The sequence below is a fragment of the Phyllostomus hastatus genome, unplaced genomic scaffold (assembly GCF_019186645.2).
Source record: "Phyllostomus hastatus isolate PE091 unplaced genomic scaffold, TTU_PhHast_1.1 phas_scaffold_501, whole genome shotgun sequence".
NCBI classification, from domain to species: domain Eukaryota; kingdom Metazoa; phylum Chordata; class Mammalia; order Chiroptera; family Phyllostomidae; genus Phyllostomus; species Phyllostomus hastatus.
In genome coordinates, this window is record NW_025334033.1 from 16683193 (window position 1) to 16696164 (window position 12972).

General features: G+C 40.2%; 1 protein-coding gene and 1 pseudogene across 3 annotated transcripts in view; both read right to left on the reverse strand.

Annotated features, from left to right (window-relative positions):
• The window catches only part of GABPB1 (GA binding protein transcription factor subunit beta 1), a 65137-nt gene extending 56990 nt beyond the window's left edge, over positions 1-8147 (reverse strand). Inside the window, exon 1 of one of the 3 annotated variants that reach the window (XM_045822334.1) lies at positions 8015-8147. Coding sequence is in view for 2 of the 3 variants with exons in the window: in XM_045822333.1 (XP_045678289.1) it covers positions 7954-7977 (24 nt within the window). In the remaining variant the exon portion in view is untranslated. Of the gene's footprint in view, positions 1-7953; positions 7987-8014 lie in introns of those variants that run through there. The other 2 variants (XM_045822333.1, XM_045822332.1) reach the window with 2 other exon arrangements.
• LOC123808308 lies at positions 711-1995 on the reverse strand (annotated as a pseudogene).
• Positions 8148-12972: the final 4825 nt, after the last annotated feature.

The following is a 12972-nucleotide window of genomic DNA, read 5'->3' on the forward strand; positions in this document are numbered from 1 at the left end:
TTATATGATCTCCAATGAAAAAAATGAAAGACTCCTAACTATTAAGAACAAACTGATGACTGACATGCGGGAGAGCACTGAGGGGATGGGTCAAAATAGTAAAGAGAAATAAAAGGTACAAACTGTTATAAAATAAATAAGTCATGGGGATATAATGCACAGCATAAGGAATACAGTCAATAGCGTCATAACACTATTTACTTAAAACACATAATAGATGGTCACTAATCACGGTGAGCACATCATATATACATGTTGAATAAGTATGTTTTGTACCTGAACCTCATAATATTGTATGTCAAGTATATTTTGATTTAAACATTTACCTGCTTAGATACATGGTAAATTCTGTAGACACAAAGGAATACAGGACTAAGGTTTTTTGCTGTCGTTTTGTTTTTGTGACATCCTGAGAATCTTTATTGTAGCCAAAATATACTCACCCACCATATATCTAAAAGCAAAATACAGCATGATTTTTCCTAAGGGAATACATTGTACTAAGAACAGAAAATGAGAATAAACAGGGGAGTGAATATGAAAAAAGTAGAGAAAAAGTTCATTCTTATTGCCCCTTCCCCCCACTCTAGTCAAAATTACTTATGAATGGATCACGATTTCCCTTGTTTTCAAATTATCTTAGGAAAACATTTAGAATTACAGCAAACACAGCATTTATAAGTGAATTTATGTGGAACAGTTGTCAAAGTTCAAAATACTACAAAAGATCTTGAAAAGACAGTGGAGTATTTCACATAAAAAAACTGAATGATCAGGTCAGCCAGGCCCAAAATGATAATGAAAACATGAAAGATTAATTTGGGCCATGTCAGTCTTCTTGGCGGAGGTAAATTATATAGATGAGAGATGGACAGATGAACACAAAGGCCAGGCCGCAGGCTGTCCCTTAAGATCATCTAATTCCTCCTCCATGTTTGGGTATAAACTGGCCACTCCAGCTCCCACAATAATTAGATTAGGAATCAGCACATGGAAAATGCTAGGATAAATGTCTCCAAAAATGTGGCCCATTAATGCCAAATAGCCTAGGAGTGGGCACACAGTCATCATCTGTTCTATACAATCTTTGGGTAACAGTGGTGAAAGAAATGAAGCAGAAACCAGGACTCCAGCATAAAGTTCATGTCACCAGCATATAGGCAATGGACAAGTCCCTCACATTGTTTTCCTGGTTCTTGTTATTCTTTAAGACTGTGATCATACAATTACGAATAAAGAAAGCAAGGGCAAGCAATACAGTCAACTGTAGAAACAGAAATCTTATCTCTGGAACAAAAACCTCTGTTGGTGTACCAGCAGTGTCCAACCTGCGTCCTGCCCTGTGCTGCTCAGGATAGGTATGAATGCAGCCCAACAAAAAATCATAAATTTACTTAAAACATGAGATATTTTTGTGATTATATGTCACAATGTATTTAATGTGTGGCCCAAGACAACTCTTCTTCCAGTGTGGCCCAGAGATGCCAAAAGTTTGGACACCCCTGTAAACCAATGAAATTCCAAATGAAATCCCAAGCAAATAGCCTTCAAAGTGATAAGGAAAATCAAACACAGAATGGACACTGTGCCTAGGATATTAAAATTTGAAAAAAAAAAAAAAAAGGAGGGCAATTTGACATTGAGCAGTGGCGAGAGGAGTCTTATGAGGTAAAAGGGCACTTAAGCTTATTCCACCACTTTTCAAACTACTGAGGTCCATGTCACAGGCGTAGAGGATCACAGGGCCACCGCTGGGGCGGCCATTCCCTGCCCTTGGACGAGTCAGAGTTGCTATGATTGGTATTCAGTACAGCATCCGTGTCATTAATGTGATAAATAAAGCAGAAAATACACTTTCTAGCACTAAAAGCTAGACATAAGTACCTAATAAACTATCATTGTTCCAATTAGAGACACCAAGGAGAAAAGGAGACTCAACCACTGCCTGAAAGAGGCAAAAAAATATCTGTGATATTCCCAGGCAGTGGAATCCATAGCATTTTTTTTTTAATCAAAGGAAACAGAAGTGAACATTTTCTGATATTTTCTTTTTAGTTTTTTAATTTTTTAATTATGGATTACAAAGCTATATAGCATGAAAATGTGCTTTAATATTAAAATAGGACTCAAAATTTAATAGTCTATAGGTTCCTTAACTGCAATTCCAAAATCCAAAAAAGCTCTGAAACCCAAAATTCCTTATGTAGCAGTAAAAACTTTATTTGAACTGACATGAAGCTATTTATAATCTTATTTACCCTGTTTAATATAAACATTCATACATTTTCCTGCAGAAACAGTAACATGTTTAAGGATTCTGTTGAAAAGTTACATAGCATTATTACCTTGCCTATATCTGAAAAATTTCTCAATTCCAAAACCTATTAGACTCCAGGGGTTTTGGTGGGCTATGACCCTATAATATTGCTAACATTTATTGAGTTATCAACTATGTGTCAGACACTGTTCTGATCACTGTTTATGCGGTAACTCATTTAATCCTCCCAACCACCATATGGGAGGTGTAATTATCCCCATTTTACAAAGGAAGAGCTGAGGCACACAGTGAATAAATTACCTAAAGTCACACAGCTAGAGTGTAACGAGACTAGAATGAATACAACATTTAAAACATTACACATAAGTTGAAGAAAACATAACCAAATAGAGAACAGCCCTGGCTGGTGTGGCTTAGTGGATAGCGCACCAAACTGCAAAACAAAGGTCCCAGTTTGGTTACTTCAGGATGTGTGCCTGGGTTGCAGGCCAGCCCCTGGTTGAGGCAACTGATCAATGCATTTCTCACACATCACACATCAATATTTGTCTCTCTCTAAAAATAAAAATCTTAAAAAGATAGAGACCTGATTATTATGGTAGAATGGTAGAAGTCAGTGATATTTTTCTCTTGTCAATTAACATATTCTATAATGTTAAGGAATAAAACAAAAAATGCACATTTCATGCAAATATAAATTCTCATTTGTGTGAATTCCTCTTGTATCAACTGTATAGTATAAAATCAAAACTCCTAACCTTATGTTAACATCTTTAATTTTTAATTGACATATAACATCTTAATTTTTATTTAATCTTTTAAATTACAATACACAATACATATTCCTAGAAGTTCAGAAAATGTGAATAAGAAAAAAAATCACCTATAAATCTACACTCAGAAGTAACCACTGAACAATGCAAAAAAGAAAAATGACTCATGCATGTGGACAACAGTGTGGTGATTGCAGGGGATTGGGGCATTGGCGGTAGAAGAGGTTATATGGGGAATAAATGGTAATGGAAACAATACAGTAATAAACTGTTTTAAAGAATTTATTTTATTAAAAAAAGCACATATCTTTACAGATGTCAGTATGTTTTGTTTCTTGATCAAAATGGATTAAATTTTTTTCACTTCCATATACCAAGACATCTTTTCATGTCTTTACATTCTTCTAACATCATTTCAATGACTAGGCAGTACCCCACTGTAGGGATATAGCCCAGCAATTACTGAGATATTCAGGCCATTTACAATACCACAGCATAACCACCAAGAGTCTCTGGCTCTGGAGTCAAAGTCCTGGCTCTACCACTAACTACCACCTTGTGAAAGTTACCTCATCTCTCTACAGCTCAGTGTTCTCTTCTGAAAAATGGGTATATTACCTACTTTATGATTAATGGGGGCTTAAATATTGTAATGCACAGCTTTTATTATCAACAATGTTGCAATTGGTGTGCTCACAAGCTACCAATTTAATAGTATCTTTATTACATCAAGGTAATTTGGAATTTCTACATCAGAAGGCTTTTGAGTCTGTCAAATTGCAGATGGATTTAAAGACCTCATCAAATAGCTCTCACTTAACACTTCCCTTTATCAAGAAAATAAAAACTATGATCCAGTTAAGCTAACCAGCTTGTTTCACTCAATTAACTCTTGCTCTTCTACTTTTGTACCTGCAAACTAATATTTTGTAAATTCTCAGTTTGTAGGGAACTTAAAGACACCAGGCCCAAATCTTCCCTTGGCATATCAGTTCTTTTACCCTGAAATACCTAACTTTAACACTGTCAGTGACAGTGGACAACCTACCACCCAAAACAATATATACTGACTGTTTTTTAAAGAAAAGATTTTATTGACTTTTAGAGAAAGGGAGAAATACATCAACATATGAGAGAAACATTGATGGGTTGCCTCTCAGCACACCAACAGAGGATCTGGCCTATAGCCCAACATGTGCCCTGATCAGGAATTGAACCAGCAACCCTATGCCTTGGGGGACAATACCAAGCCTAATGAGCCCCACGAGTAGGGCTACATACACTGATTTGAAGAGTATTTGTTTTAAAGAATGCTGAAATCTGCCTCCTTCTAGCTTCTATGCACTGATCTGAGTTTTCTGGTCAGATCAAACCTTATCTTTCTGTGTGACAGATCTCCAAGTATTTATAGACAACTATCATTTCTTGGATGAGCTTCTCTTCCTTGGGGCCAAACATGGTTTTTCAACCTTTTCTCCTTTTCATTTCCCCCATGATCAATGTCCTCTGGTTTTTTTAACTTGAGTGTCTACCACCTGGGGAACTTGAAAAAACCACAGTGGCCCACATCCTTTCCTACTTAAGCTTGGACCTCTAGATTTATTTAATTATCATGCCAGGTGATTCTGGTATCAGGTTTTAGAATTGATACAAGGTTCCACTTATGATAGCATGCTACCTAAAAATCTGACATAATGTCTCAGGTATAATACAACCAGTGCAAAGTGGGGCTGACATCATGTTCTTTATATATGATGTCCTACCAACTTGAAGAAGACATTTACCGTAGAATCGACATACACTATAGAAATATTATACACTAGTATAATATTCTAGCTTCTAGTGTATAATATTTCTATAGTGTATGTCGATTCTATGGTCAGTTAAAATAATCTTTTGCACATTCTCTGTTTGTGCACTAGTATCTCAGGCCCTAACTGCTAACCTTTACAATCACTCCCATTAAAAGATAAGAGAGCTAGGGCTAAGAGTTTTAGATTTCTATTTCTAAGTGTATCAAGGGCCCTGCATATGGATTTACCTTCACTGGAAAAATCACTTCATGCTAAGCCTCTACACTTATATCATGGACATACTTAGTCCAAATAAAGGTATACTAGCCCACCAAAGACTGAACTGACAGCTGATTACACCAAAAGCATCTTCTCTGCCCAGAGCACCGTTGTTAATTCTGTGAGGTACACAAGCCCTAATACTAACAGATTTAATAGATTTACCTTCTAGAGAGCATGATGGAACAAACATCTTCAGACTTTTTACTAATTTTAGCTATAGATACATTAGTGTTACAGAAATATACGAATACTAGTTAGAAAGCTGTAGAATCAAAGAAATGATACTTATTAGGAAAATAAGTTGTCCTCAACTCTTAAGTTTTGTTTGGCTTGTTTTTTAATGTTTGCAGAGAGAGAGAAGCAGTGGAATCCATCAGTGAGTTCATCCTAGCTCAGGCTACTTGCAAAGGGACACAGCACCACCACAAATACACACTCAAAATAAAGTGATTCAAAATTCTATGGAATAATTTCTGAATTCCTTATGAGTTGTTTGCTTTACTTGTTAATATTTCTAACTTATGAGATACTCAAGGTCATACATCTCAGAGATGAGGAAGGTAGGGGCAAACCAAGATACAATCTGATATTTTCATTTGAACAGCAAACATCAAAAATATACCTGGCACTTTCTAACAATTACATGAAGAATGACCAGATGCTTCCTGTTGATGGAACATTAGAGAACTACAGACTGACAGAATCAGACTAGAGTTCACAGAAACAACTGGAAATGAATTTAGCTTCATTTCAAAATCATCAAAGTATGGCCTTAAATTTTCACATATTTACAGTATAATTGCCCCCCCAATATAGAATAACAGAACTTTTAAGTAACAGAGTTAACTTGAAGGGTAAATATATGCACTACAAAAGCATTATCTCACCAAAGGTTTCACTGAAGGATTCCATTTAAATCTAGAGCTCCTACAGTGCTTTGAAAGGTGTCCATCTTCAAAAATTACATTTACATACAAGGTTTCACAAACACATCTAATACAGAACTCATGTTCCATCTGTGTACCTTATTAAAAATAAGTTGTGGAATTAAAAGTTAAGTTTAATTACTTAAAGTCTCTTTAGACGTCCCTGAGTCTCCAGGATCATATGTAGATTATGCAATCTTTATTCCTGTTGATGTCCATGCATCTAAATCCCAAACTGAAAAAAGATAAAGAAAGCCTAAGAAGAAAGTATATAAATCAGTCTTCTTAACCATATTTTTAAAATGTGTCTGGTATAATACCCTGATTTGACTTGGGGGGTGGGGATGTTAGAAATGACACATTTCTCAGTTAAAAAAAAAAAGACATGAGTATACAGTGGATTGTTCCCGACGTTACATGAGACCACAACAAACTGAATGCAGAAAGATTTAGGAATCTAGCTATCTTCCAACCCGACGTTTAAAGACTTGTAGAAATGCAAAACAATGTCACTCTTTGCTCAATGTGTCATTTATGTTAACATGTAATGAGTTTATTTCGGTTACATACTTAAAGAGGAAAACTAAGGAAAATAAAGCTGTCTCTAGTTCACTTAAATTCAAAGACTGGGCCAGAAAGTGTAAGTGTCAAGGGTGATGGTTATGTCACCGAGAAATTTAAGTCAAGTCGGGTGGGTCTATATGTGAGAGAAACTATCTGCAAAAAGAATTTTTGACCAGTAACTTCTACATAATGAATTCTTGACATGGAAAATTACAAGGATCCTTCCCTAACTACATTAAATCATTTTCCAGATAAAAACTGCACTTCAGAAGTAACTTGCCTGAATCCAGACAGCGACTCAGTGTCCAGAAAGAGCACTTAAATATTTCCACATTACCAAGCCCCCTTCAGAAGCACTGTGGTCTCTGCCTCTCCCGTGAACAGATGTCTGCTCGCCACAGTCCAATCAGGTTTAAAGCAAGAGTATGTGTACTGCAAACAAGCTTAAAGTGGGAAAACACACAAAGCGGGCCTACATCATTCCTTTGGTTTCAGTTTTCACGTTGCACCCCTGAGGCTACCCATGTTGAGGCTGTCGATTCAACACGATAGGAAAGCTTCAACGAAACACACTTAGACACACTGATTAAGTCTCCAGGCAGAAATGAACTGGCAAAATTCTCAACTTCTTTCCCGAAGCCAAGCACCCGCAGATCCCGGTGGCCAAGTCCCAAAAGCAGGTCTCAGCATCCAGAGTAGCAGGCTTCGTCCCCACAGGACTCCAGTCCCCAAGGCCAAGAGAGTCGCCGCGGCAACCCAGCCGGGAACGGGACCGGTTCTCCGGTTAACCCTGTCTGGACCGTACGCTCCCGCCGCGGCCCGAGCGCCTCCGCGGCACAGCGCACCCGGAGCCAGAAGCCCCTGCCGCCCTTTTCCCGCTCCAGCGAGCCCGACAGAGCCGTCACGCCGCCCAGACAAAGAGATCCGCGGCTCCCGAGGCAGCGGACGGCGAGGCCGGGCCGCGCCTGCCTCTCTTCCCCGCCCGCCTCCCGACGCCCGCAGAGGCCCCACCGCCCGGGCCCGACACCATCCCCGTCCCGGGGCCGCCGCTCCGGACAGCCTTGGCAAGTAGCGGCGGAGAGGCCGCTGTGCGCCGTGGCCGAGGAGGGGGCGGCTGCCGCCACCATGTCTGCCCGCCCCTCCCAGAAGCGGGGTGTTCAATGGACAATGCGCGGCGGAGGCGCGGGCGGAGAAGGCGCCCAGGCCGACCCCGCCGACCCCGCCGACCCCCGCGGAATAAGCGGGGCCAGGAGCCCCGGAAACCCGGCGCCTTAATGCAATAAACAGGAAATCGCGGGGATGATCTGGGTTCCGGGGGAAGTGGAATTATTTTTTACCAGCGAAGAGATCAACTTCCACATCCGGTGGTAACAGGGCCCTACACAGACCCGCACTGACCTGGAAAAGCTTCGGGAGCGGCGACGGGGGAGCAGCAGGAGGTGGTGTGGGGACCCGAGGCGCTTCGTACCCGGCCGGGCTGACGCGGCCCCGCTACACACAAAGCGCTTCAGCTGCACAGGGCGCTATTTTCTGAAAATGCCGCGTCTGGTCGGCGCCCAAAATCCCCACCGAAAAGTCCCCCGTGCTGCGCGCGGAGGGACACATGGTATGTCAGTGAGTCAAAGCTCCCAGCATCCCTCCCAGACCCGGCCTTCGGCATCCCCGCGTCTGAGCCTTTCCGCCCCAGACCTAGTTAGCAGATCCCACTCCCACTCACTGCCCGACCCCGTCCGGAGGAAAGAAAGGGACGGGAAGGTCTGATTTTTGTATTTAGGGAAGGGGAAGGAAATAGGCCATTTCTAGATCTTTACACAAAGAAAGCGGCGGAATGATCCGCTCTTGACGACCGCAAGTCCCGGCTCGCCCGGCGCCTGCGCGGCACAGGGGTGGGAGCTGCGGCCGGCCATGTGCGCTGGGTAGCAAGTCCGTCCGGCCGCCGAGCTTTCCCGCCTCTTCCTTAGGCGGCAAGGAGTTGGGAAACTAAAATTCCTGTGCTAACGTTCCTGTGTTTTCCGGCATGAACGCTGAAAAACGGGGAATCCGGGGTCCGAGATTAAGCTGACGTACCTAGCAAAGTACTAGGAGATGGAAGGGCAGTCAGGATTTAACTTAAAAGTCTCCCTAGATTGAACTAGGCAGGCTGGGGCGGGAGTCGCTCTTCAGATACAAGGGGAGGAAGGAAGGATGGGCAGGTTAATCACGACTTACACATTCCTGCGGCTTTTTAAAATTCTGATGCTAATATTTCGTAACCCTACTAACTGCTCTCTAAATTCCCTTGGATTACTGACACCTGTGGTAGACGTGCTTTTTAGTAGGTGGAATATCAAGACTTGTGTTTAGTAACAGAGTAGCAATAGTTTACTTGGATATGGTGATGTGCAAAGTTAAACCTTATGAATTTAATTTACGTGGGATGATTTACTAAGAAACCCAACTCACTGGTATGTTTTTAATGGAGGAGCTTGGGAATGACTTTCCCACCCGCTTTCAACCTTTGACATCCTATATCTAGGAATTGAGAGTATCAGACAAATTGGGGGCGGGGGGAGGCTGACAGGTTTAATTAAATCCATATTGCCCACTGATCTATGTGGACTCAAATAAGTAATCTTTTTTTCCACTTACCCTTTTCTAATACTGGTGTAATTTAATAAAGCATTGTGCCTAACGTTAAGAGTAGAGTGAATGACTTACGGGCCATATTCTGTTGTGATCTAATATTTGCATTGCCGCAGTTGATAAAAATTTGTTGTGTTTTTGGCCAGATGCTCTTCTTTAACATTGTTTATTTGAATTTATTAAGCAAATGGTTTGTTTAGAATCTTTGCCCTCATTAATGTTATGCTATAGACTGTAGACAAATCAGCATCTTCAGTATAATGAGGGAAGCCGTTGGATACTCTGAAATCTTATACAAGAAGAATCTCTTACCTTGGGAGGAAGGACTGGAATGGGACTGGAGAAGCAATTAACTTTAATAAGGGAATTGGGGAAGAGCTTTTCAGACAGAGGAAGCAATAAGTGCAAAGGTTAAGAGGCAAACTCTGGAGAGGTGGTTGGGTGATGAAAATAATGCTTTTTCAGAAGTGCCTGAGATATTCCTGAAGAGGTCTAATAAAGGCCAGGAATGCCATGTGCAGGAATTAGCTTTTGAGAGCTGAGAAGAATTTGAAAGATTTTAAATGGAAGCATCATAAGATTGGATTTGCATTTTAGAAAGGTAACTATTGTGCAAAAATCAGAGGCATGGAAAACAGTAGGAAGAAAACATTAATCCTTGAGAGAGTAATGACTTAGACTGAGATAGTGGCAAGTAGGCCTGAAGAATATAACCAAAGTGATTGAGGGCTTGGTCATTTGGTGGACTGGATAATGGAGCCGCTGAGAAGCAGATGTCAAAGATAACTCCCAAGTTTGTTGGGGGAGCAGCTGGGAGAATGGTAATGTCTTCACTGAGATTAGAAACAAGGGAAGAGAAGTTAGGTGAGGAAGTTTCATTATGACCTTGTAGAAATTGAAGTGATTGTGAACCAACCAAGCAGATATGTCAAGTAGATAATTAGATGTTTACTCATTTAAGTTGTTTCAAGAGCACCACTCTGTAACTGGCACTGTTCTACACACTGGAATAAATTAAACAGCAACAAGACCAACAAAGGTTCCTACTACTTCTTCTAGTGGAGGGAACAGACTAAATAAGTTTTACCAAAAAAAGGAGGAAAGATAATATCCCATAATCTGTTCCATGAAGAAAATTGAAAAGAGTATTTGGATAAAGCCTTGCTCTGGGGGAGTGAGTGGGCAAAATTTTGGTTGGTCAGAGTTGGGGTCACTGAGAAAGGTACTCTCTGCAAAGATCTGAAAGGGAGTAAGTTAAGAGCAGTATTCGAGACCGAAAGGAATAGCAGGGCAAAATCCTAAAGCAAGAGTGTGTTGTGTTTAGCAAGGAAGCCAGTGTGGCTGAAGCCTAGAGGGCAAAGAAAGGAATGGTAGATAAAGTCTGCACCCTTGGTAAGTTTAAGTGCTCTAGAAGCCATCAGAGGGTTTTGAGGAATAGAGAGTAACATGGAGAGTAGCAGTAAAGATAAAGTGGAGGGGTTGGAGATATTTTGTTGTTAATCAGACATGAGTGAAGGAAAGGGAAGGATCAAGAGTACTTCCAAGATGTGGGGCATGTTTTGTCTAATACAAATATAACACAAACCACACACATAATTTTATAGTAGCCACATTAAAAAATAAAAAGGAACAGTTGAAATTAGTTTTAATGACTTTTATTCATCCCAATGTATCTAAAATAGTATCATTTCATATGTGATCAGTATTAAAAAGTATTAAATATTTTTAAATGTTTGACATTCTTTTTCTTAGTACTGTGTTTGAAATCTGTTATGTATTTTACCTGACAGCATATCTCAATACTTGATTTCCTAAGATTTACAGTTAAAAAGTAGATTCACATCCCCAGATCATTCCAAGCATGCTTAAAAGTTTTGCAGTAATTGGATGATGTATCAGACTTTTGATATAATTTTTAAATAGTGACAAGGTTACAGTTCCCTAAATTAGCCACATTTCAAGTGCACAATAGTCACGTGTGGCTAGCTGCTCCTGTAGTGGACTGTGGAGTCTAGTGGGAAATCAGACTAAAAGAGTTGTGTGGAACCTGCCTGGAAGCCTTGGGTGCCATGTTAAGTGATTGGAATTTTGCCCTAAAGACAAAGAGAACAATGGATAGTTCTTGATCTAGGGAGTGATGGTGTTATGCTCGAGGCTAGAAAAAGCCATTAGATGGCCTGCTGATGATTCGGGACCAAGAGCAACCCTTCAGTTGAATCCCCACATTCCAGGTTCTGACCTTAGCCCTTTAGATCCAGAAGTCTGATTTTTGTCAGTGCTCTTTAACAGTCCCACCAAAAGTGTGGTCAGCAGGTTTATGACAGTTTGCAAACCCTTTGTTACTGGTCCATGACAAGGCATTTACAGAAGTTGAGAGTAAGAATTTAGAAACTTTTATAGCAAGTTTACACATTCTTTTGTCTGTGGATCTAATACAAATTTTGGTGTTGTATTGTGTATATCTTTGTTTTCTTTTTTATTTCCCTTTTCTAGCAATTTATTTTTATATTCCAAGGTTTGAGGACTATAATGATCTTTCACCCCAGATGGGTTTTTTTTATCCTTACCTAAGAACATTTTTTTTTCATTACTTTCAGAGAGAGAAAGGGAGAAAGAGAAACACCAGTATGAAAGAGAAGAAACATCAATGGCTTGCCTCCCATACACACCCAGACTGGGGATCTCACATACCCTTATTGGGGACTGAACCTGCAACCTAGGTATGTGCCCTGACCGTGAATCAAACACTGAAACCTTCCAGCTATGAGCCCATGCCCCAACCAGCAGAACCACACCAGCCAAGGCCACCCCAAATGATTTTTGAAGCACTGCTCTAGAGGCACTCAAGACAAAGGGAGTCAGAAGGACCAAGTTTCCAGAACACTTATCTAAATCCAAATGCCATCATTTACTTTATAATGAGAACTGTAATGGCTGGGAGAGGAATGGACATCTGCTTAGTTTCTCCTTCCATATAGAAATGGAAGGCTACATGGAAATAACCAAATGTATAATAGTTACCATTTACTGAAAGCTTCCTACGTGCTAGCCACTGTGCAAAGCCTGTTAACACATATTGTCTCATTTAATCCTCACAGCAACTCTGTAAAATAAGTATTAATAGCCTCATTTTTTCCAACGAGGAAACGGAGACTAAAGTGGATAATGGACTTGCCTAAAGTCACGAACGTGGTAAACGTAAGAAGATTTCTATATAGTTCTCATTTCAGTGCTATTGAACCTATTCACTTTTTTGCCATTATATTCCCAGTATGTATCAAATTTTCTGGCAAAACAATTATACATTGTTTTAGAGAGAATACATGAAGTCAACTACAAGCATCTTTCATTTTATTGCACTTCAAGGACATTGCATATTTTACAAATTAAAGGCAAGACCCTCTACCAGCAAAAAGATTACAACTGGCTTTATTGCAGTGGTCTGGACCCAAACCCACAAAATCTCTAAGGTATGCCTATACATTTCTCCCAGAGGATTCCTTGGTGAATTTGGCACCAGAGTAAGGGGAGTTCTAACAGCATCAGGCAAATGCATTCATTTCTACAATAGAAATACATCTGCTTTGCTCCTATCTGAATTTGTAGAACCACAAATCAATTTAAAAAATATATAAAGGGGCAAGAGACTTGAAGAGACCTCACAAAGGAGGGGATCAAAGTGGCCAATAAACATGAAAAGGTGCTCAACTTTTTTAATCATTAGAGAAATACAA